The 21,679-nt window shown below is 48.3% G+C and overlaps 1 protein-coding gene across 1 annotated transcript; it reads right to left on the bottom strand.

The window, feature by feature from the left end:
* Positions 1-5,185: 5,185 nt before the first annotated feature.
* LOC104697621 (acyl-CoA (8-3)-desaturase) lies at positions 5,186-14,334 on the bottom strand. The gene is made up of 12 exons (XM_039552078.1): positions 14,076-14,334; positions 11,957-12,067; positions 11,486-11,683; positions 10,620-10,721; positions 10,360-10,488; positions 9,141-9,201; positions 8,957-9,033; positions 8,373-8,470; positions 7,957-8,053; positions 7,673-7,752; positions 7,164-7,289; positions 5,186-6,953 (listed from the first exon to the last, which is right to left on the bottom strand). The coding sequence occupies exons 1-12, from the start codon at positions 14,271-14,273 to the stop codon at positions 6,902-6,904; spliced, it is 1,329 nt and encodes a 442-aa protein (XP_039408012.1). The 5' UTR covers positions 14,274-14,334; the 3' UTR covers positions 5,186-6,901.
* Positions 14,335-21,679: the final 7,345 nt, after the last annotated feature.

The raw sequence follows: 21,679 nt of genomic DNA on the forward strand, positions 1-21,679 counted from the left end.
AAATATTTATTGTCTGAATTTATTTAGCATCAGATCCCATCCAGAGGGGCCCGTAACGCCCACTGATATTCTATTAAATGAAAATCCCTTTCCAATGTGAAAGCAGAAGCTGCCTCTGCCTGTATTATCCAGGTCACCAAACAGATTCCAGAGGCACATGGAAAAGCTCAGACAGTGAAAGGCACAGTCCTGCTCACCCAGAGAAACGATTGAGAAACCTGTTAAAGTACATTTACACCACACTTGGTGTTCTGCAACCACTGCCCACACACCTGCCAAAACGCCTGTCCTGCGTTCCCGGGAGCTGGTACACGTGCACAGAGCTACTCCACAGCCCTGCTCCTGTGACTCGGAGGCTCCTTGCACAGGCACTTGACACAATTTCCCAGATTTCCACAAGGACACTACGTGACTGCTCAGCTGGCAGTTGCTGCCTCAATGCTTTTATCCCCCGTCACATAAATGTTTGCAGCTCACACTTAAGCCACTGGAGATAAATGGTCCAGAAATAGATCTGGTACTGAGATAGCCCGGAGCATCTTGGAAGTGGTTGATGACCTTAGAGGTTTTTCCAGCATCAATGATCCTATGATATTGTTTCTAAGAAAATCTTCTTCTCCAGAGAGGATCTTTAAGTTCTGAGTAAATTTGTCTTACAGGATTTTTTCTACAGGGTTTTCATGGAGCCTCCCACGTGGGAACATCTCCCAGGTGAGGCTCCTGGGAAAAACTGGCTGGTGAATCGCTACTTTACAAAGGTTAGAGTCTCACCAGAGTTGCTAGATAGAAGATAGACAATTGTGGGTTGAACAGGGCTCCAGAATTAGGTGTCAACAGTGGAGAAAGCTGGAAAAGTGTGACCTTGGATCAGCATCTACAAGTACATCTGCACTTCCCTCTGGAAGCAGAGCTGATCTGAAATGTCTCTGCATCAGGAGGAAGGTAGCACCTAATTTATAGAAAATAACTTCACTTCGAAGAGTTTGTCCTCAAGGGACGCTGGAATGGAGCTCACAGCATGCTGAGCCCTTTGTGGAGGGCTCAGGGATGCTCCACCCTACAGTGGCTCCAGGGAAATTACCTGCATCCATCCACAGTCAACACACAGGTTTCTGTGCATAAAGCCTGTTTTTCTTCCTGGATTTCATGGACTCCTTTTCAAGACTCCCTCTTCTGTGACTATGATGTGCCTCTTCCCAAACACAGCCAGGAAATAGAAATAATTAAAATTATTTTATTTCCAGCACAAAACTTAATGAGGAATCCATAATTCAGGAAAAGGCTGCATTCAGAAAGATCTTCTCAATCTTTTCAACGGACAAAAACTTTTGCAGTTGGCAAAATTTTGTTTTGGAAAGGAAGAAAAATTCCAGTAATTGATTGCTTGATAAAAGCATTAAAAGGCACCAGGAAGAGAAAAGGACCAGGTTTTCCCTTTTTTAGTATATTCTGGGTTAATGAGACACCACCCTGCATCTCAGATGGAGCTATTTATCAGGAATATCATCTGCCATGAAATGGGAAGAGAAACCTAAAGCAAAACCAAGGGTTTTTTTCATGGACGGAGTCAAGTTTGCAATGAAGACCCTGCCTTGAGAGGTTTCGTTTGCTCAGATATATAAAATCATCATTAATTTTGTTTCATTCCTTAATCCAGATATCAATAGCAAATTCACTTATTTTTTTTTCTCTGTGAAAGCAATCTTCACATCCTTTGCAAAAGAGAAAAAAAAACACTTGTGAAAAGTCATGCTCTCCCTCCCAGCTTTGGGTTACATTTTATGGATAAACAGTAAAAACCCAAAATGAAGGGCCTGTTAATTAGAATGAGGGCCAAAATTAGGCTCTGTCATAAGCCCTGTGAACCTTCTCATCTAAAACTCCCCACAGAACAATAAATTGCATTAAAACATATATTATATACATTTTTTTGCAATTCCTAAGAAATAAACCCTTTGCACCCTTCAGCTTCATGGAAGTCAGAATCCCAGGAGCTCTTTTGTGGCTTTAAGATCTAAATTAAGCTGACCTAAAGTTATAAATTCTGTAATTCTCCTCTCTCAAGTGCTCTGTATTGTTACAAAGACACAACATGATCCAAGATAAAATTGTTAAATGCCTGTAACAAACCCATTTTGTTTTCTCACTGCTGCATATTTGGGGTTGTTTTTTTCAGACCAGGCAGCATTTTTGTTGCATTTTCTGTGCCCAGTGCAGAGCATCCACTGCTGACAAATTCCTAAATGCTCTGCCTGCCTGAAATTGGGCATCCACAGAAGAAAAACTCCACAAAAGGTGCCCATGCTTGAAAGTTTGGTTTAATATGTGGCTTATGCGACCCTAATTTGGAACAAAGTGGCCTAAGCCAGGATTCAAACACCCACTGTGGTTCCACAACCTCCACACAGAGCACCTTCCTCCGTCTGGCCTTCCCGTGGGCCCTGGGCCGCCTTCAACCTCTGCAATAAATGTGGCACAGCCTGCAGCAAGATTTGGCCACAATTCCTTCCCTGGCCTTCACCATCTGCCTCTGTCCTTCCTCAGCCACCTGTTTTGGGGTATATTCTTAGGGCAACGTAAACATTTTGCCTCAGAGATGTCCCTCATCCTTAAACTTCTACATCCTACCCTGCCCGCAAGGGCACCACTCGTAGTTTTTGTATTTTGCTACTTGTTTTCTTTTCCAAAATTTAATTTTTCTTTAACACTTTAGCAACTCTTAACTCGTAGTTCCATGCCCTTTTCACTATTCTTTACATTCCCAATCTGCCTCACAGGTTGTCCCTCATCCCTCCAAAATGGTCTCATGAGTTTGTTTCTCCCTTCTTTGCTAGGGATTTAAGTCCCATAAGTTCATACTTATTCCTTTATTTTGGTAACTTTGGAATATTTGCTGAAGACAGAAATATCTGTGGCTTTCTAGCCTCACATGTTTCTGATCTTCCTCCTGGATGAGGGGAGAAGAGGGAATAAAACAAAAAAAAAAGTCAAAACCTGAGCTCATTGCAGTCATTTTACTTGGGCAGCATCCAGCATTTCTTACCTCACCTTGTTTCTTTTTCCTAACTGACTGGGGGAGGATCCTGGAAAGGAATTCAGGCTCACTTGTTAGAACACTGGCATCCCTTCTTGCCAGAAGAAGTTATCATTCTATCTTGGTCTGCAGCTAAATGATGGTTCAGTGTTCATCCCAAAAGGTCCATTATGCAGGAGGTGACCTAATTAGGATAATACTGCCCACAGGGCTGCCCTCATCTCTTCCTGAGTCAAAGCAAACATTATACAAGGAGTTATCATCTAGAAAATTGAGTTATTCTTGAATTTTTGTATTTCCCTTTGAGGACAATCTACCACCACTCCTGCTAATTGCACTAATTAACTTTGGTGCTAAGAATTTGCACTTACCCTGTATCTTGAACTGCTATTGATCCACACTTCAGCTGCTGAATATTTCTTTATTACTGACAGATTGAAGTATTCTCTGCTCAAAAACTTCTTGTTTTATGATCAAGTCACTGCTTCTTCTTTTATTGGGCTCAGGGAGCTCTGACAATTTTATCCTCTCACAAAAAAGAATCACCAAACTGACAAGAGCCTAAATGATGAGCTGCAAAAATCAAAAGGCCAGGGTGGTTCTTGTGAGCAAAGCCAAGGGAGATTACTATGGATCAGTCAGACCTTTGGAAATTTTGCCTAAGGGGCACCATCACAACCAGCATGTCATATAAGCTGTCATGGGTGTATAATTTCTTGCTGCTGTTTCAAAACTTTTCCTGGTGGAAATTCCTCCCCATTTTCTCGACACTTAATACCAGTCCCTGCAGAAGATGCAAATCACAGAGAAACCTCTTCCAGTGTGATCCTCTTTCCTTCCCACCCATGAGCAGCGTTGCACTACTGCACTTGTCCTCTACACCTGACCTGTTAGGAAATCTCTTTTGTATTCCTTATAAGAGAATCTTGGGAAGCAGCAAATCCTCCCATTTATGAGTGACTCGGCTGCATTCACCATCTATCCTGTGTGGATCTACAACCAGCTTGATTCCTCATGCTTTTCTAAAAGTGGAGAGAATTCCATAAAGAACGCCAATCCCCTCTTCAGGAATTTGGGTAGTGGATGCAAACACATCCACAAGTTAGGCAAGGACTACAAATCCGCACCATTAACGAGTCCAAGTGAGTGGGTGTTGGGAAGTGGAAAACTACAGCATCTTCCTCTTTCAGCTGCCCCATCACCCTTAACTGTCTGAACATCCCCCTGACATTTTGATAATTCCAGCTGCTCCATTGCTGAAGATGTTCCTCCCTGATCTGGAAAAAGTGATTTATTCCAGGTTGGAGCCACCTCTTTGTCCGATGATGTTCCACTTAACTGGATCACCTTCAAAGCCTTGTGAACCTCTGACATCTTCAGGAACTATATCCTCTTCCACCTGCCATGGGCAGGGACACCTTCCACTAGCCCAGGTTGCTCCAAGCCCCATCCAACCTGGCCCTGGACACTTCCAGGGATGGAGCAGCCACAGCTTCTCTGGGCACCCTGTGCCAGGGCCTCCCCACCCTCACAGGGAAGAATTTCTTCCCAATATCCCATCTAAACCTTTCAGTTTGAAGCCATTTCCCCTTGTCCTGTCACTCCATGCCCTTGCCAACTCTCTCATGACCGGATCCTTCCCTTCTGATCTTCTGGGATGTCCTCCTCCCCTTCTGATGTCTGACTGCCACCCTGTGGCTATTCCACAACGCTCAGGTTCCTCTTTTAAGGCTAAAGGGTTTCCACTAGATGGCGAAGTTGGGGCTGGTGTTCTTCCAAGAAGGTGTATTTCAGTGTATATCTTGAGCCTGGAAAAAACTCTCTGGAGAACTCTTCTCGAGGCTGGAAAACTTCCAGCAAACTCAGCACATTCATATCTGGTTATGCTGAGTCAGGTCCCCTTTCAGTCTTACCCTTCAGGATTGTGAATCTGCCCATCTGTGTTGTTTTTCCTGGTTATCCAGGAATTTGGTTTATTGCATTGTGGATGTTTCCTCTTTATTGTGGCAGAGAAAACACAGGAGAAGCACATTCTGGAGAAAGAGGTTTACGATGGTTCTCTCTCTGCAGCTGTGGACCGGCAAAATTTGTTCCACCTTTTGCAGTGTGAAGCCTCTTGCACAGATGTATTTTACTCTGATGACAGCAAAAATTGGTAAGATAAGGAATTTTATTAATAGACTTTCCTCCATCCACAGTTGTAATAAAGAGGGAAAGAAATGGAGCAGGAAAAAAACAAGGTAAAACAATAACTAAGGCCCACTTTCTTTATGGTCTTAATCAACAGGTATTTAACGATTGTTTTATTATTCCCATTACACTTTCATCCTGTGCTTAACACTCTTGGCCTGGGAAGATGCATTCCTTCCATTCTCTCAACACCTCATGCTCATTTTGGATGTTGGATGGAAAAAATTCCTCAAAATCAACCCATCCTTTCTGGATACTAATCCACCTGTCCCTGGGGGACCAGGGTGGTGGAGCATCTTCTTTAGTGATGTGGCAGATGCTCCAACCTGGTTTGGCATCTGTAATGCTGGGGCAGTAAATTAAAAGACTCCCACGAAAGGCAGCAAGACTATTCCAAAAAATCCCACGGAACTGGGGTGTGTTTGGAAGGCACATCATCAAAGAGAGGGAGACCAGCAATGTTTTGGCTGAGGTGTGCCTGTGGATATGCAGCTGAATGAAAAGTTAAACACTTTTAAACAGCACTCTGGCCCCCAACAGCTTTCTAACTTCCTTAGATTTGTGTGCAGCTCAGGCAGGAATGCCTCACTCTCCATGGGCCAGGAGTCAGGAATTCTCTCCTTGCAACAAATCACCCAGAGGTTCAAAAAAACCCAAAGCTTCAGGCAATCACAGTGTGATTATGTTCACCCTTCACACAGAACCACTGTAGAACAGTTTGGGTTGGAAGGGACCTTAAAGCTCAGCTCATCCACCCCCTGCCCTGGTTTACTGTATTCCACTACACCAGGTTGCTCCAAGCCCCATCCAACCTGGCCTGGAATGCTTTTGCTTCCTTAGTCACCCTTGTAGGGATCCTGAGAATGGATGTGACAGGTTCCTCTCTCTTCTGACTCTCAGTAATGGCTTCATAACACTTCAAAGTCTGGCACTGTGGAAACCACTTGCAGATCCCCCACGGAATGTCACCAGTGGACAAATAACCCAGAGGCTTCCAGAGGAGATGTGCAGGGCAGCATTCCCACAGAATACAGCATGTGGAAAAACTTCCACTTTCCTGTTTCCCTACCTCAGGTAGAGCTCTAACTAGATCCTGCTCCTAGAGAACTGCTGCCTGCACCTCCCCACCTCACCCATGTAATGTACAAATCGGTCTGGGAGCTCCCTATCACAAACAGGGAGTTGAAAATACTGAACCTACCCCATTCCCTCGAGTTTCCACATTTCCCTAATTCCCACATTCCTTGATTTCATGCTGTCCCTACTTTCTTACTACACTCACAACAAGAGCCACCACCAAAAAGCCTATGTTAGATAAGAAGCTTTCCTCCTATATACTCAGCAAATGAAGGATCAGCAGATGGAAAGGAATCTGTTCCCAGTCCCAAAGCTCACCCCAGCTCGGTGGGACACAACCTCCTCCATCCAGCTTTTCCCCAGAACTCAGCACCAGAGAAGAGGAATGAAAGAAGCACAAGAAAAAATTAAGAGTACATCTTAAAAAAAAAAAAAAAAAAAAAAAAGGAAAATTCATATTAATTACATTCATCCATGGAATTAAGCGGCACCACCTCCCCACCTCTGGCTTAGCCAGCTCTCCTTAGTGCAGGATCTTCAGGGTGACCACCACAGGAGGCAGCGAGGCTGGGGAATTCCTCTGCAGGGATCCACTGCTGCTTATTTATGTAGATAGGCATCGAGCCAGAGCTCCCCCGAATCTTTCAAAGAGCTGCCAAGAGAGAAACAAGGGAATGAACCCCATGTTCCATCCAGAGCCTCGTGGGGAGAATTCCCATCTACAGACGAAGCAAAGGAGATCATGGAGTGGTCTGGGTCAGAAGGGACCTTTAGAGGCTTCCCCTCCCCTTCCACGTCCCTCTCATTTCTGCCACAGCACTGGAAAACCCTGGGCTTGGGAACGCAGTGGGTCAGTACTCACTGCACGATGTCTGCGAAGGCCGTGAGCAGAGGCTTGCACTGGTACTCAATGCCATGCTTGGCACACAGGGACTTCACCAGAGGGGCCACCTTCCAGTAGTTGTGCCGTGGCATTGTAGGGAAAAGGCTGTGGGAAAAGGAGATGGTGATTCAATGGCATCCATCAGCACCGCACGGAATTCCGGCCCCTCTGCTGTGCCTAATTCTGGGAGTGCCCCAAGCTCCCCTTGTGCCACAGCCATGGCAGCTCTGTGATGGTCCCTCTCGTGTCCCTTCAGTGTCTGTGCTGGGAATTCCCACCCCTGTGCCAAGCAACTCAGATCTGAAGTGTTGCTGGTGCTCCAGAAATTTTCTTTTCCGAGTTCCCGTTCCATCCTCACACAAAGAGCACAAAATGAACCCACGTTATCTTTTGTTCTTGTCTCAGCTGACAGAGGGACCTTGCAGGCTCTTCAGCCCTGGTGTAACTAGCACTCCTTGGAACTATTCCCAACCCCTGTTTCCACTCACTGGTGCTCGATCTGGAAGTTCAGGTGGCCACTGAACCAGTCATTGAAGAAGGACTGATGAACATTGCAGGTTGCCTGGAGCTGAGAGATAAAATAAAGAAGTCCTGTTTTAAGTGTTATTTTAGCAATGCCCCTTCTCAAACACAGGTTTCTCATCCCCACAGGAATTCTGGCTGGACACAACAGCTCCAGCAGTTATTTCCAGCCAACACAGGGTGGCCAGGCTAAGACAGATGGACTTTGCATGCCCAGAACTGTCACAGAGCTCCATCAATAAGGTCTCACCTGGGTAGAGAACCAGTCCACGTTCTTATCGTAATCGATGTGCATGGGGATGTGATTCATTTGTGTGACCCAGACAAACCAGTTGCTCTCTATAAACCTGTGCAAACACAAAAACCCATCACAGACCACACACCCACGATGCAACAAGCCACTACACAACACTTGTGCACACACCAGCTGGTTGTTGCCTGACAAAGTGAACACCAGGAGCCCCAAACATCTGATCAGATCAGACCTACACACAACTTCCACCTCCTGCAGCCTGACAGGAAACCACCCCTGCCCCACTGAAAGTATCGGGAGAGAGAACAACAGGGAGTGATGAGAAAAATAACCAGGAGGCTGGAGAAAAGCTGACACAAAGGATTGATATAAAGTGGGCAGAGAAAATGTTGGAATTACAAGCTGGATGATACCTGACTAACAGGTGGAGCCCCAGGGTACCCTTCACCCCCAGGAAGGGCAAGTAGGTGAGGAAGAATCGGATGTAGAAGGACATCATCCAGGCCAGATCCTGTAGCAAAAGGGACAGGGAAAACTTCATTAAGAAGAAGAAGAATTTCTGGGTTCTGAATTTACCATTCCTTCCTTTAAAGCCTCCCTCAGGAACTTCTACTGATTGATTTTTCCTCCCCAGCCTCATCACAAAGCAACCTGGCACAAGCCATTCCTGTGCTCAGGAATTATCCTGGTTCCATGAGCCCAGCAGAGGGCAAACAGCAGACAGGACACACTCTAAAGCACCATGTTAACCTCTGGATCTAAAGAGGAACCAAGCAGTGAGAAAACCAAAGCCCAGAACACCAGAGAACATTTTTGTTACCTCGCGGATCTTCCACAGAAAAAGGCCCTTTAGCAAGCACCACTTCCCAAATCTACACCCACATCCTTTGCTGCAGAGAGACACACACAACCCCAGAGTTCCTCCCAGTAAATCTGGCACTGGAATTCATCCCCAAACCCAGGAGAAGCCCCCCCTGGCCCCGTGGAGCTGACTCACCACCCACTGCTTCCGCTGCACAGCGAAGTAGAAGATGTACCACTGGAAGTAAAGGGGCACCAGCGCCGGGGGACCGACTGGAGGGACAAACAGAGCCATGAATTATCCCAACAGGATGGGATGGGGTGGGAAAAGGGGCAGAGTGACTGCTGCCCATGGAACTGCGGAGGGGGAGGTTACTCACTGATGAAGAAGTACTTGTGCTGGTGGTTGTACGGCATGAATTTCTTCTTCTGCACACCAAGCTGTTAAAATACACAAATTACTCAGGCCCTGAAGACACCTGTGCATGCACTCCTAAACTTCCAGGAGATGTCCAGTCCAACCAAGCCAGCATCCACCGTCCCCTGGAACCTCAGCCTGGATGAGTTTTCACCCTGCCCTGGGTGCAGGAGGGGCTGGGCAGTGCCTTGCATGCACACACACACGCAGTGACCTGCACAGGAAGCTCTGCCCCTACAGAGGGCACAAGCTGCCTAAAAATGCTGAAATTGAAACCCACACAAACAGTTTGCTGACAAAGCAGAGCTTCAGAATCAAAAAAACCCCCCAAGCTATGGTAGTGTTTTGATACTGTTAGTAAAGATGATGGTGTGTGGAACTCCCACCTCCTTGCAATTAGTCTGGGAAACAGAGAAATGAGCATCTAGACATGAAACTGTGTCCACAGGAATGACGGTGAACAGATCATCTTCCCTCTGAGGCTGCTCATTTTTCAGTGTTTGCTGTATAAACATAACAGATCAAGCCACTGGCTTCCTTGAGGAATGCCATTATATCCCTGTACATGTTCAAACTAATTCCCAACAGCCCATCCCTTAATTTCAATGCAAATCAGAGCGTTTAAAGTGACACTACGAATGTACATAACTTTTTTTTAAAGGACAGCAAATGCTAAAGCCACTCAATTAACTTTCAGAGCTGTACCAGAAATAGAGCTGGACTCTAGATGGGAGCCACTCTGACACCCACTGCCAGGCTGAGACCACCAAAATAGCTTCTTTGATCAGGAATTGTAAGAGTTCCAGGCAGCCCTGGCTTGTCACCTGCTGCTTCCATCCCCAGATCACTACAGTTAGTCACACTGATCTTGGTAAAAGAGAACAGCTTGTAATTCTGATCTTCATAAAACTGCAAGTGTCTCATCAAGGGAAATAGGAACTTGTAATCATGGCAAATATTTCATTCTTATCTCCCAACACTGCAAAAATAACTTTGAGTGAGATTTTAAGAACCTAAAGATCTCAGAATTACTAGAATGTTACTGAGGAATATTAGGACTAGTGGAAGGCAAAGCAGCACTATATAAAATCAAACTAATTGGTGTCCAGTCTCCAAGCGCTCTGCAGCTTCCCAAATTTGAGCCCTCCTGCTGCTGCCTCCCAGCTTCCCTCAGGTCTCACCTCCACAGAGAGGGTTTTCCCCAAAGCAAAGAACAAGGGGTGCATGTTGACATCGGGATCCTTCCGGAAGCAGTTGGGTTTGGCGTGGTGCTGGAAGTGGAGGTGATTCCACCAACTGGCTGGGGCTCCCTGTGGGAAGGGAGGAGAAGAAAATGCCCTGAAGAAGGTGGATCTTCTGCCCTTAGTTCTCTCCTTATCCTGGGATTGGTTCTGGCTGCAGAGCAGGGCTCTGGCAGCCCCTCCCCACACCCAGTGTCCACCTTGAGATGGCCGATGACGAACTTGTGCACCCAGTGGTTCCACCTGGACTTGCTGAAGACTGACAGGTGTCCAAAATCATGCTGGAGCCAGCCAGCCTGGGCCTGGAATTAAGAAAACAACAGTGCTGCTGGGAAAAAGAACTGCCTGGAGGATCTGTGACTGAAAAGGGCTTTCTTCTCCCACTCCCACGCTCCTCACAATGTATCCCTGGATAGCAAGAGCACTTCCACTGCCAGGTCCCAATCCAAACTCTCCTTTTTCACTACACACCACTGCACTCCAGACTCTGCCTAATGACTTTTAGTCCTGGACCGTTGTTTCCATGAGGAAGGAAAGAAAAAATAATGGGAAAAAAACGGCCATGGAGCTGAGAACCAGCATTTATTCCCTCACAAAACTGCTCTGAAATCGGCAACAAAGTCTCCTTTAAGGAGCAGCTTGCTGCTGCCTCCTCTGAGTACTTGTAATTCCAAGGGGATCGGCTGGCCACGGGAGGAATAGCTGGGGCTTTGAGAGCTGCTCTGCCCTCTCCTCTAGCTCCCTGCAAGTTCCCATGGGAACACGGTGGCTTGGCCCCTGCACACAGCCTTGGAGTTCTGGCACCGCGGAGCTCAGGAGCGGGGCATGGCTTTCATGGTGTGGGGAAGGCTGGAATAAGGAAGGCTTTGATGGAACATGGGGAGGGAAAAGCGAGGCAAAGCCTGCTCTACCACAGCAGCATGTGTAGTTTTGCCCTTTTGGGAGAATCCAGAGAGAAGCAGGATTTGGGGAAGCCCATGATGATAAAATTTCTCTCCTGCTTACGGCAACGAGCACCTAAGCCCCAAGTTTGGCTTTTCGAGGCTTATTATATGTAGTTGCTCACCTGGACAGTGCCCAGAAGCACTGCAGAGAAGAGGAAAGGCACCAAGGATGCTCCAAAATACCAGATGATAAGCCAGGCTGCAACATCCAGCACCAAGATGTGGCAGAGATAGAGGAAGAAAAAGGCGTGATTGGGCTGGAGAAGCCCCATCTTCTCCACAGTCGCACGGAGCTCACGGAAATCTTCCACCAGCTTTTTCTGTGGGGACACCCAAAAGCATCCACTGGTTGGAAAACACCTCAGAACACGAAGAGGAGCATAGTTTTCCCTCTCAGGGATGAAAAGGGGGAAAGCTGAGGGTCACCTGGAGACAAATCTTTGCTAAAACTACAAATGATGACACAAAATGGAGCTTCAGCCAAGAGTGATTCCAGGAGACTCTACGATGTTAGGTACAGGGAATTTTGTCTGCCAGTAGGAGAAGTTAAACAGTGCAATTTCACCCCAAATACCAAGTTTTTAAGCTCTTACATTCTTGCTGGGCTCAAAGCTGGGCTGATCTGGTGCCAGTTCCCCAATCAGGAGAGGGCTCATGTACTTCCTTACCAGTGCCTTGTCAAGATGAAAAGCAATGAAAGGATCCTGAAACACAGACAGAGGAACAGGATGGAGGAAAACCAGGTGGCAGCAAAAGAAATCTATTCCATGACATGCTGGACCATTCAAAAGATCCCTGTTAGGGAAATCAGTTACTTTTATTATTTAAATGTAATGTCAATCTCCATGGCAAGCAGGTGAAAAAACCCACGAGTGGCTGTTATCACCACAGATTCTGTCCCTGTATTTAAATTACAAATTCCCTGGGCACTTTGGCATCTAATTCCTGATCTCCCACTTACCTCCTTTTCCACATTTCTGTCCTGATGCCCAAATTAGCATATTTTGACAATCTCCCTCAGCCTAAGGATGTGGGGCGTTTTTAATTTTCTGGGACAGTATTTGCTTGCTGGGCATCAGTTTGGAAGATTCCTGCACCATGCATTGCTTATCACTATAATTACTAGGCCATCATTGTGTGCTTTTAAAATAAAATGTGCTTTTAAAAGTCAGGAAAGGGGTTAAAAAACTGGCTGATGTTGCCAGCTCTGGGTCAGCTGTAGCATCCTCCCTGCTCAGGGTCACTGAATAAAGGAGGGAAGGAGAGAGGGGACCCAGCACTTGCATTTTCTCATTGGAAAAGGGGGGAAAAAACGGGGAGGAGTATGTGGGCAGAGCAGGGGAGGATGGTACCACACACTTAAACCAATCCTTTCCATGGAGGTTGTACAACCTGGGAGTGCAATCCCAGCTTGCAGGGGGTCAGGGGATGGCTGACTGCACCTTCTAGAAATCACACAGCAAACCAGGGAAGTTCTTCCTTTACTTCCCATTTTCCCCCGGTTTTGAGGAGTCTCATTCTTTTGATCCCCGGGGACAAAACCACTGGAAAAATAAAACTTGGCAGGGGTTTCTGAGCGGTCAGCAGTTCAACTGCAGCCGGCAGTGGCACTGATATCATCACCTAAAGAATGCAGCTGGCTGCAATCCCACCATCCAGCCCGGCTCACACCATGGGCTAACCCTTTTCTGGTCACAGGAACACAGAATGTTTGGGTGGGAAAGGCCCTTCAAAGCTCATCTCTTTCCCCCCTGCCACGGACACCGTCCACTAGCCCAGGCTGCTCCACGCTCCATCCAACCTGGCCTGGAACATTCGCAGGGATGGGGCTCCACCACTTTTCCGGGCAACCTGTGCCAGTGATGGGGCTTTGAAAACGCACGTGTGCACCCTGCCCTCACGAAATGTTGCAAATTCACTTATTATTTTTGGCTTTAAATGATATTCATACGATGGGATCTGCACGTGGAGATCTCAAATTCCATCCTGACCAAAACACAGTCCATCAACACCATCCTAGAAGTAGATTCACACCCCATACCCACTCTTGGGTCCAAACACACGCATTTGAAGAAATTCATGGAAAAGGCACAAGCAGACAAAGGAAGGAAACACCACTGGCAAAACCACCCCACACCCAACCCGAACAGCATTTACTCCGCTCTGCAACAGCCGCTGGCACTGAGACGGGAATGATTAATTTCTTTTGCGTGACTGAAATACGACTTTCAGTCATTTTTTGCTCGAGTGCCATCTCTTGGGTTCGGGAAGTTCGAGGAGGGCGAAGGCGCCCCAGCACTTGCAAACAACAGCTCTGCCACCGCGACACCCGCGTGTGCCGCACGGGAGGCAGCTCCCGATATTCCTACGTGTGCAGAAATCACCGACCGGTTTGGGTTGGTTTTGGCTTTTTTTTCTTCCCCCGTAGCGGTTTTTAGCCATTCCATCAGCAACGCTTCCTCGTAACAAACAATCCCGAACAATCCCCGGCGGAGCGTGCGCTCCGTGTATTCCCTCGCGCACGGCTCCCAGCGTACGCGCGGGTGTCACAGCCGAGCATCCAAACGTGCCACACGCGGGCTCCCTGCCGCGTCCCTATCCCGAGGGATCCTCCTCCGCGCTCAGCTCTCATCCATCCATCCATCCATCCATCCATCCATCCATCCATCCATCCCTCCCTCCCTGCCTGCCCGGGCTGCCGGGGCCGCTCACCGTGGCGTCCTGCCCGGCGTAGTGGCTGATGACCCGCGAGCCCCCCGGGTGTCTCCGGCAGAAGTGGCTGATGTCGTACACCTTCCTGTCGATCACCAGCCAGCGCTCCTGCGGCGCCGGCCCCCGCCCGCTCCGCTGCCCGATCTCCTCCCAGGTGAAGCGCCGCATCCCCCCCCGGCCGGGCTCCGAGCCCTCCATGGCCGGGATCGCCTCGCCCGGGCTCGGCTCGGCCCGGCCCGGCTCCGCCTCCCCGGGGCCTCCCCGCCCACCCCGGTCCTCCCCGCCCACTGGGCTGCGCTCGCCGTGCGCCCGCCCTCGGGGCCGGGAAGGGTGGCCGGGAGGCGGGCGTGTTCGGGGATGGACAGCACGGGACAGGAGGAAACTCGGGCTGTCCGGGCTGGGATGCTTCCCGCAATCATTTCGTTTGGAAAAGCCCGCTGAGAGCAGCGAGTCCCCCAGCACTGCCAAGCCCGTCCGTCACAGAATCACGGGATCGTTCGGGTTGGAAGGGAGTTCTGGAGATCATCCAGCCCAACCCCCTGGCAAGGCAGGGTCACCTGGAGCAGGTGACACAGGAGTGCATGCAGGTGGGTTTGGAGACTCCAAAGAGGGAGACGCCGAGACGCCACACCCTCCCCGAGGTCCCTGAGCAGCCTGTCCCGGTACCCTGCCGTCCTCAATGTGCAGGTTCCTCACGTTCAGGTGAAACTTGTGGAGTTTTAATTTATGGCCTTTGCTGCTCGTCCTGTTGCTGGGCACGACGAAAACGTGTCCCCAAGTGTCACATGCACACGGCTTTTAAATCCCCCCAGCTGATTCCACCACTGCCCTGGACAGTCTGGTCCAGGGCTTGCCAACCCTTGACAACAATTTTCCCTCATACCCAACTTAAAACCTCCCCTGGCACAACTTGAGGCTGTTTCCTCTTGTCCTGTCACTTGTTACCTGGGGGAACAGACCGACCCCCACCTGGCTCCACTGTCCTTCCAGGGAGTTTCCCTTCCCCACGCTCAAGTTCCTTCTTTTGAACCACTTTTACAACCTGTTTCTCCTTATTTCTGGGCTGATTGTGACTTATCTTCCCTGCCCTTTGTTCTGCTTCCCCTTTCCAGCAGATCTCTCCCTCTCTTCCATCTGTTCTGCCTCTCCCTTCCAGCTGCCTCAGCCTCTCCTGTTCCTAGGGCTCCTTTTGGCTGCTCGTGCCTGGATATGCAGCCAGAGGGAGGGAAGGTGTTGCCACAAGGTAAATCACATCAAAACCCTGCAGACGATTCTTCAGACAGCAGAATAGCGCCGGGAGAGTGAATGACGCTAAAACAGACCAATCCATCTGTGTGGGACTTCATCTACATGAGTTACAAATTAAAATTCCTCTCCCCACACTCATCTCCCTTTCCACGGCAGCACCCTGAACTCTTCGTTATTGATCCCGCATTTCTTTGTTTCCATTCACACCTTCCAACCTGACCTAGTTACAGCAATTCCAGTTGAAGGTAACCATAGAAACAAAGAGCCGCCAGGCTGCATCCCCTCGCGTTCTGAGCATCACCTGATGGCTCCATCACATCTTGGAATTCTCTGCCTGCAGAACACTGGATCGGAGGTTTTTATTTCCCTCCCTTCAGCAATTCATAGTAATAAACATTAATAGATGTTTAGCATCTTTTTAAAATGCAACAGTTAGAACAGTGCAGCCATTATTTCAAATTCCATTTTTTCCCCATTATCAATTGCACAACAGAATATTTATCCTAAATTTAGTTGATATTTATGACCTTTTATCATGAATCCGGGGGACACACAAAGATCAGTTTTCTTTTTCCTATGCACTACCTTAAAAGCAAATAAATTCCATCTTCCTACACGAGTTAAACCTTTGGAAACTTGCTTTGAGGGATCTTAACAGGCAAAAAGCACCACTAAACTTGATTAAATCCACTGTTGTTCCGTTCATGTGCCTCCTCTGGTTTCAGCAGCTATAAGGGATGTTAACACCTTATAAACACATTTTCCCAGACAAATTATACAACAGCCCTTGGAATTCCCTTCCAAGCTCCTTCTGACATGAAACCCCTGGCTGTGGTTGTTTTCCCTCTAGCAGATGATTCAAGACAAGCCATGGAGGCTCCTGGAATCACCCAGCCCCAAGCAGTGAAGGTTTCTGTGTCCTGCCAATTGCCAGCAGTGCTTGTTTCCCTTGCCGCACTCGGGATCTCAATGGGTGTCTCAGAGAGAAGAGCGGGACTTTTGTCATAAAAACTGCCAGGGGAAAAAAAACCAGCTGCTGTTAGAGACTCACCAGCATCCCACATCCAGCTGGGACTCCTGGCATCCCTCCCTGGATGGATCACAATTAACCAGGTAAAACATGTCCTTCAGTGCCCTGACTCCTTGTTTCCCCTTCACTGTTTCCATCTCCATATCTGCTGTCACCATCTCGATGTGAGCCAGCGCCCCAGGCTACCAGGAACCACCAAAAATCCGAGGGGAGGGAAGAGATGCTCTTTGGTTCCCTCTTCTGATCTGCCTGCAGATCTGGTGACTGGGGATCACCAGAATTTGGAGAAAATATATTAAAATTCCTTATTTCGCTACCATGATTTGGCTGGAACGTGCTTTAAAATATCCAAGTGACCTGGGTGGTGAGGAATCACTAAATATTTGGGCATCTGCTGACCAAACCAGTAATCAGGGAAAGAGGGAGATGGGCTGAAAGGATTGCAGCCTTTCTTTTCTCCTTTTAGAGAAAATGAGTTACAATGATGGATGGTGAGGTCTGAAACCACAGGGGAAAAAACATTAAAGGAAAACTAACAAATGCTGAAAACCAGTTTAAAAGGGCAGAGTCTAAAAGAAGACTCAGTTCTTGGCTTTGGCTCAACCTAAGAAAAGCTGAAGATTCCGGGCACAGCCGAATTGTGGTGGTGTGATTTACCAGGCTCTGTCATCAGCACAATTAAAACAACCACGCTGATGGAGCAAATGAAGCAGGAAAACATTAATTTAGTCATTGTGTTACTACCAGCGAAGAGCTTGAAGCTCCTGATAGCTCCCTGTAACACCACTCCTGCACCAGGCTTAGGATCCACTGCAAGGATCTGGGTAACACCAGCGGAAGGGGGAGAAATTGGAAATATTCCCTTTATTCTTGTATTGTTGGGAATGAGCTGGAATACTGGAATAACTTGGCCTAAATGAGTTAGTGTTGTTCCTAGAACTCTCTGTTCGGGTTGCTAACACTTTATACCCACAGTAAATTCTTGATTTTCCACACAAACAGTGTCACTTCATGAAGCATTTGCTCAGTGCTCTGACCTAACAAAATTTAGATACAAAAAAAGACTGAGATTTGGGAAGAGTTTGTGTCTTGCCAGAAAAAGCACCCAGGAATTACTCTGTGTAAGGGAGGAGATAAAAATAAGCTTATCTTTTGTCCTTCAGAAGACATAAATTCAGATTAGCAACTGAGGGAGCGAGGCAGTGATTGTTCAGAGTTTTACACTTTTGAAAGCAAAACCTGAGCAAGGAAAAAAAGGAAAGGAGCTGATGATAACAGGGGAACACTGGGAGGATTTTCACTAGAAATCATGACAAAGAAGCATCAGAACAGAGCATTTCTCTCCTTATTCCTGCCCTGCTGCAGTGTGTGCTGCTTTCTGAGTGTGACTCCCTCCTCTGCTCCCCCAGCAGCCGGAGCAGTTTGTGCCCTGACCCTGATGATCCCACGGGCAGCCCGAGATCCACTGCAGAATGTGGAACCCCTGCCAGCCATGGCTGCACAATGGGGATTTCTGTTCCTCTGCTGGTTGTTTCCCTCGGAAAGTTCCTCAGCTCTCAGCCACTCTCCCAGGACCAAGGAAAAAGTGGGATATGTCAGAGTAAAAAATATCCAGAGTAAAAAATACCACAGAAACCTTTGGTAGCGTTTTGTTTTAAAACCCACCTAATCACTGGGTTCCCTCACCTCAGGCTTCAGCCCCCCGTTCCCAGCCCAGCTGTTTCCCATTATGTTTGAAATTATTACTCAATTTATTGTTTATTTTTAAGTTCAGAGCTCCTCAGCCTTTCCCTCTTGTGGAAGACAGAGAAAACCTGGGGTCCTCTCTCTCCTTCCATGTATTTTTCCTTGGCAGAAAGGAAAAAGGTATCAAAAAGTCTATTAAAAGTATCAAAAAGTTTAAAGGTGCAGCTAAACCTGATTTTCACTCCATTTTTCTCCCCAAATCCTCAGCTCCTGCCTCTTTCCCCTTCACAAACCTACTGCATGTCTTTCCCTTGTTCACTGCTCTTTCCTGCTGCCTCCTCCTCCCACCACATGCCTTGGAGCCACCCAGCCTTACCAAGTGATGGATCTCATACTATAAACTGGGGGAAAAGGAGCATTTTCCCTGCATCCATGAGGATTGCAGCACAGCTACAGGGCATTTCCACGTGTTGGTGCCAGTCTGGGTGCTGCTGTCAAAGTCTAGTCCTTTCTAAAAACCAAATTAAAAGAAACTTCTCAGACCTTGCCAGCTCCTACGTAAAACTCAACAAAGGGATGAGACAACAAACACAGAAAATGTCTTTTTTTTTTTTTTTACCACATTTTTAAAGCTCTTTCCTCAAGATTTCCACTTCTTTTACACTAAACCAATGCATGAGAGTGTAAAGATACCTGAGCTACCAATTTTCCCTGCTTTTTCACCATTCTGGTCTATCCCAGTAAGATATCCTTCACTGACTCATTAGCTGAAGAGCAGACATGCCACTTCTACGTGGGCTCCCTGCAAGAGCTCTTCCACTTCCACATCCCCCTTCCCATCCTTCGTTCCCTCTCATGTTCCTCACCTTTTTTGCCCACATCTCGTGACTCTTTGGTTTAACTCAGGCCTTTTATGTCCCTCACACAAGCTCTTTGTGCTGCTAAAGCTACACCGGCCAGCAACCGCAGCCTTTCACCCACTTGGCCATAGAGCAGAGCCTGTTCTCCTCTCTTTGCTGGGGCTGGTTTGTGCCCCAGGAGCCAAAGAAAACTCTGAACAAGCACTGCCTGAAGCCTGACAGCCGGGCTGGCTGTGTTGCTGGAGGCTGAGAGCAGCAGGGATTATTTTAGAGGCATCTTTCAATGGGTTGTCATTAAGTTACGGTGCAATTTTCCATGGGAAATATCCACGTGGGGAGTTCTGGGCGCTGATTTTGCTTCTTTGTCCATCTACAGGTAAATTCCAAAATGTACCCAACCTCCTTACCAGCTCATTTCGTAGAATCAACATAGAATCCAGGAATGGTTTGGGTTGGAAAGGACCCTAAAGCTCATCCCATTCCAAGCCCCTGCCATGGACAGGGACACCTTCCACTACCCAGGTTTCTCCAAGCCCTGTTCAAGCTGGCCTTGGACACTTCCAAGGATGGGGCAGCCACAGCTTCTCTGGGAAACTGTGCCAGGGCCTCCCCACCTCAGAGGGAAGAATTTCTTCCTGAATTGTACATATCCAGGATTAAAATTCCCAAATTCAAAGAACTCAGCAAACTTTTCCCTCATCACAGGCAACAAGTTTCAGGTCCACCTTAATGTGGTGTCTGGCTGCAATTTAGTCCAATCCTTGTCACAGGGCTATTTTGAACCAAACTAAATAAAACGAGCAAGTCTTAGCAAAACATTCCTATCATTTCTGACTTTCCTCACCCCACACCACAGGCAAGGGCTGTTTAATAGGCTGAAGCCATCCTGCAGTATTAACACCAGGCAGAAACAGAGGAAAGCTCTAGCATGGCTTGGCACAAAGCTAAAGAGGAGAGATTTAGATTGGATATTAAGGAAGAAATCCTTCCCTGAGGGAGGTGAGGCCCTGGCACAGGTTGTCCAGGGACGCTGTGGCTGCTCCAGCCCTGGAAGTGTCCAAGGGCAGGTTGGATGGGGCTTAGAGCAACCTGGAATAGTGGAGTATGTCCCTGTCCATAGCAAGGGATTGAAACTGGATGGTCTTTAAGGTCCCTTCCCACCCAAACCCTTCTGTGATTCCGTGGTTAACCCTGTGCATTCCTTCCCCTGCTTAGGCCCAGCCTGTGCCACTACAGAAAGGATTAATAACCCTGCCACTTATTCATGCAAAATCATCACAAGAAGAGATTCCAATCACCTGGAAAGCTGGGGATCACACCTGACTGGCCCTGGAAAGTGGCCAAGGGCCCTGTCAGAGGTGAGCAAAGCCGCAGGGAAAGTGCCTCGTGCTGGTTTTGTCTGTCCTTGCAACACCACACCTTGCGTAACCTCACAACGGAACCGTGTACAATGAAGCGCCCCACGGCAAGGAAAAGATGGCAAAGATGACTTTATCCCACCTGTTAACAAAAGCATGGCCTCGGGCAGGGGAGCTCTGGCTGGGCTCAACCAGCTCTGCTTGTGACACAGGAAAGCTGTGAAGTCTGGCAGCCAGCAGCGGCAGCCTGGCAAAAATAGAGCAAAACAACGCAGATTTCGGGCAGCTCCTTTCTGAGCTCAGTGGTGAGAAGTGGGGTGAGAAGTCTAGGGGGGAAAAAAAGGCAGAAAAAGGGGAAAAAGTAGGGAAAAAATATGAAAAAGAGAGGACAAAGAAAAGAGGTAAAAAGGGAGTAAAAATCGTATGAAAGGTAAAAAAGAGTAAAAATGGTAAAAAAGAGTAAAAGGAGAGTGGAAGGAAGGAGAAAGGGTTGGAAAGAGGAAAGCAGGAGGAGGGGTGAAGGGAAAAAAGAGGGGAAAAGGAGTGGAAGGGGAAAAGGTGGGAAGGAGAGAAGAAGGGAAGAGGAGAAGAGATGAAAAACGGGGGAAAGGGAAAGAGAAGGGGAAAGAGAGGACAAAAGGGGGCAAGGGGGAAGAAGGGGAGATGGGGAAGGGGGGGAAGAGGAAAGGGGGAAAGGCAGGAAAAGTGGAAAAGAGGAGAAGGAGGAAAAGGAGGGAAAGGGGGTAAAGGTGGGGAAAAGAGGGGAAAGGAGGGAAAGCGAGAAAGGTGGGGGAGGAGGAAAGGGGAGAAAAGGAAACGAAGGGAAAAAAAAGAAGAAAGAAAACAGGGGAAAGGAAGGGGAAGAAAAATTACGCGGGAAAAGAAAAAAAAAAAAAAAAAAAAAGACGGGAGCAGCCCTTTACAGCAGGAGCCAAAAAATCTCGAGGACACGAAGCTCGGAGCGGGAGGAGGAGGAGGAGGAAAAGGAGGCGAGGGGCTCCCACCCTCCCGTCCCCCGGCCCCGGGCGGTCCCGGCCCGCAGCCGCTTCGAAAGATCGGGACGGGCCAATGGCCGGGAGTGGGAGGGCGGCGGGACAGCCGGGATTGGCGCCGGGGCTCGGCTGATCCCGCTGGGAGAGCCCCGGGCACCGAGCGGAGGGGGGGTGCCGGGGAAAGGGGGGCGGGATGCCGGGCAGGGGGAGATGCCCGCGGGAGGAGGATGCTGAGTTTGGGGCGGAGGGGGAGAGGGGGGGATGCCGGGAGGGAGGAGAATGCACGGGAGAAAGGATGATGCTGGGAGAGGGAGGGGATGCCGAGGGGGGAGAATGCCGGGGGGGGGGGGGGGGAGGAGGATGCCCGAGAGGAGGGTGCGAGGGGGGGTGTGGGTAGAAGGGGCCGAGCTTCCCTCAAAACACAGGGCTA

The sequence above is a fragment of the Corvus cornix genome, chromosome 5 (assembly GCF_000738735.6).
Source record: "Corvus cornix cornix isolate S_Up_H32 chromosome 5, ASM73873v5, whole genome shotgun sequence".
In the NCBI taxonomy this organism is placed as follows: Eukaryota; Metazoa; Chordata; class Aves; order Passeriformes; family Corvidae; genus Corvus; species Corvus cornix.

Excerpts from the sequence above, each read along its gene's own strand:
- LOC104697621 (XM_039552078.1), bottom strand. The coding sequence starts at position 14,273 with ATGGAGGGCTCGGAGCCCGGCCGGGGGGGGATGCGGCGCTTCACCTGG. Across the intron at positions 9,202-10,359 it reads GGAAAACCCTCTCTGTGGAG|CTTGGTGTGCAGAAGAAGAA; the intron begins GTGAGACCTGAG and ends GTATTTTAACAG. Across the intron at positions 7,753-7,956 it reads TGGACTGGTTCTCTACCCAG|CTCCAGGCAACCTGCAATGT; the intron begins GTGAGACCTTAT and ends TTTATCTCTCAG.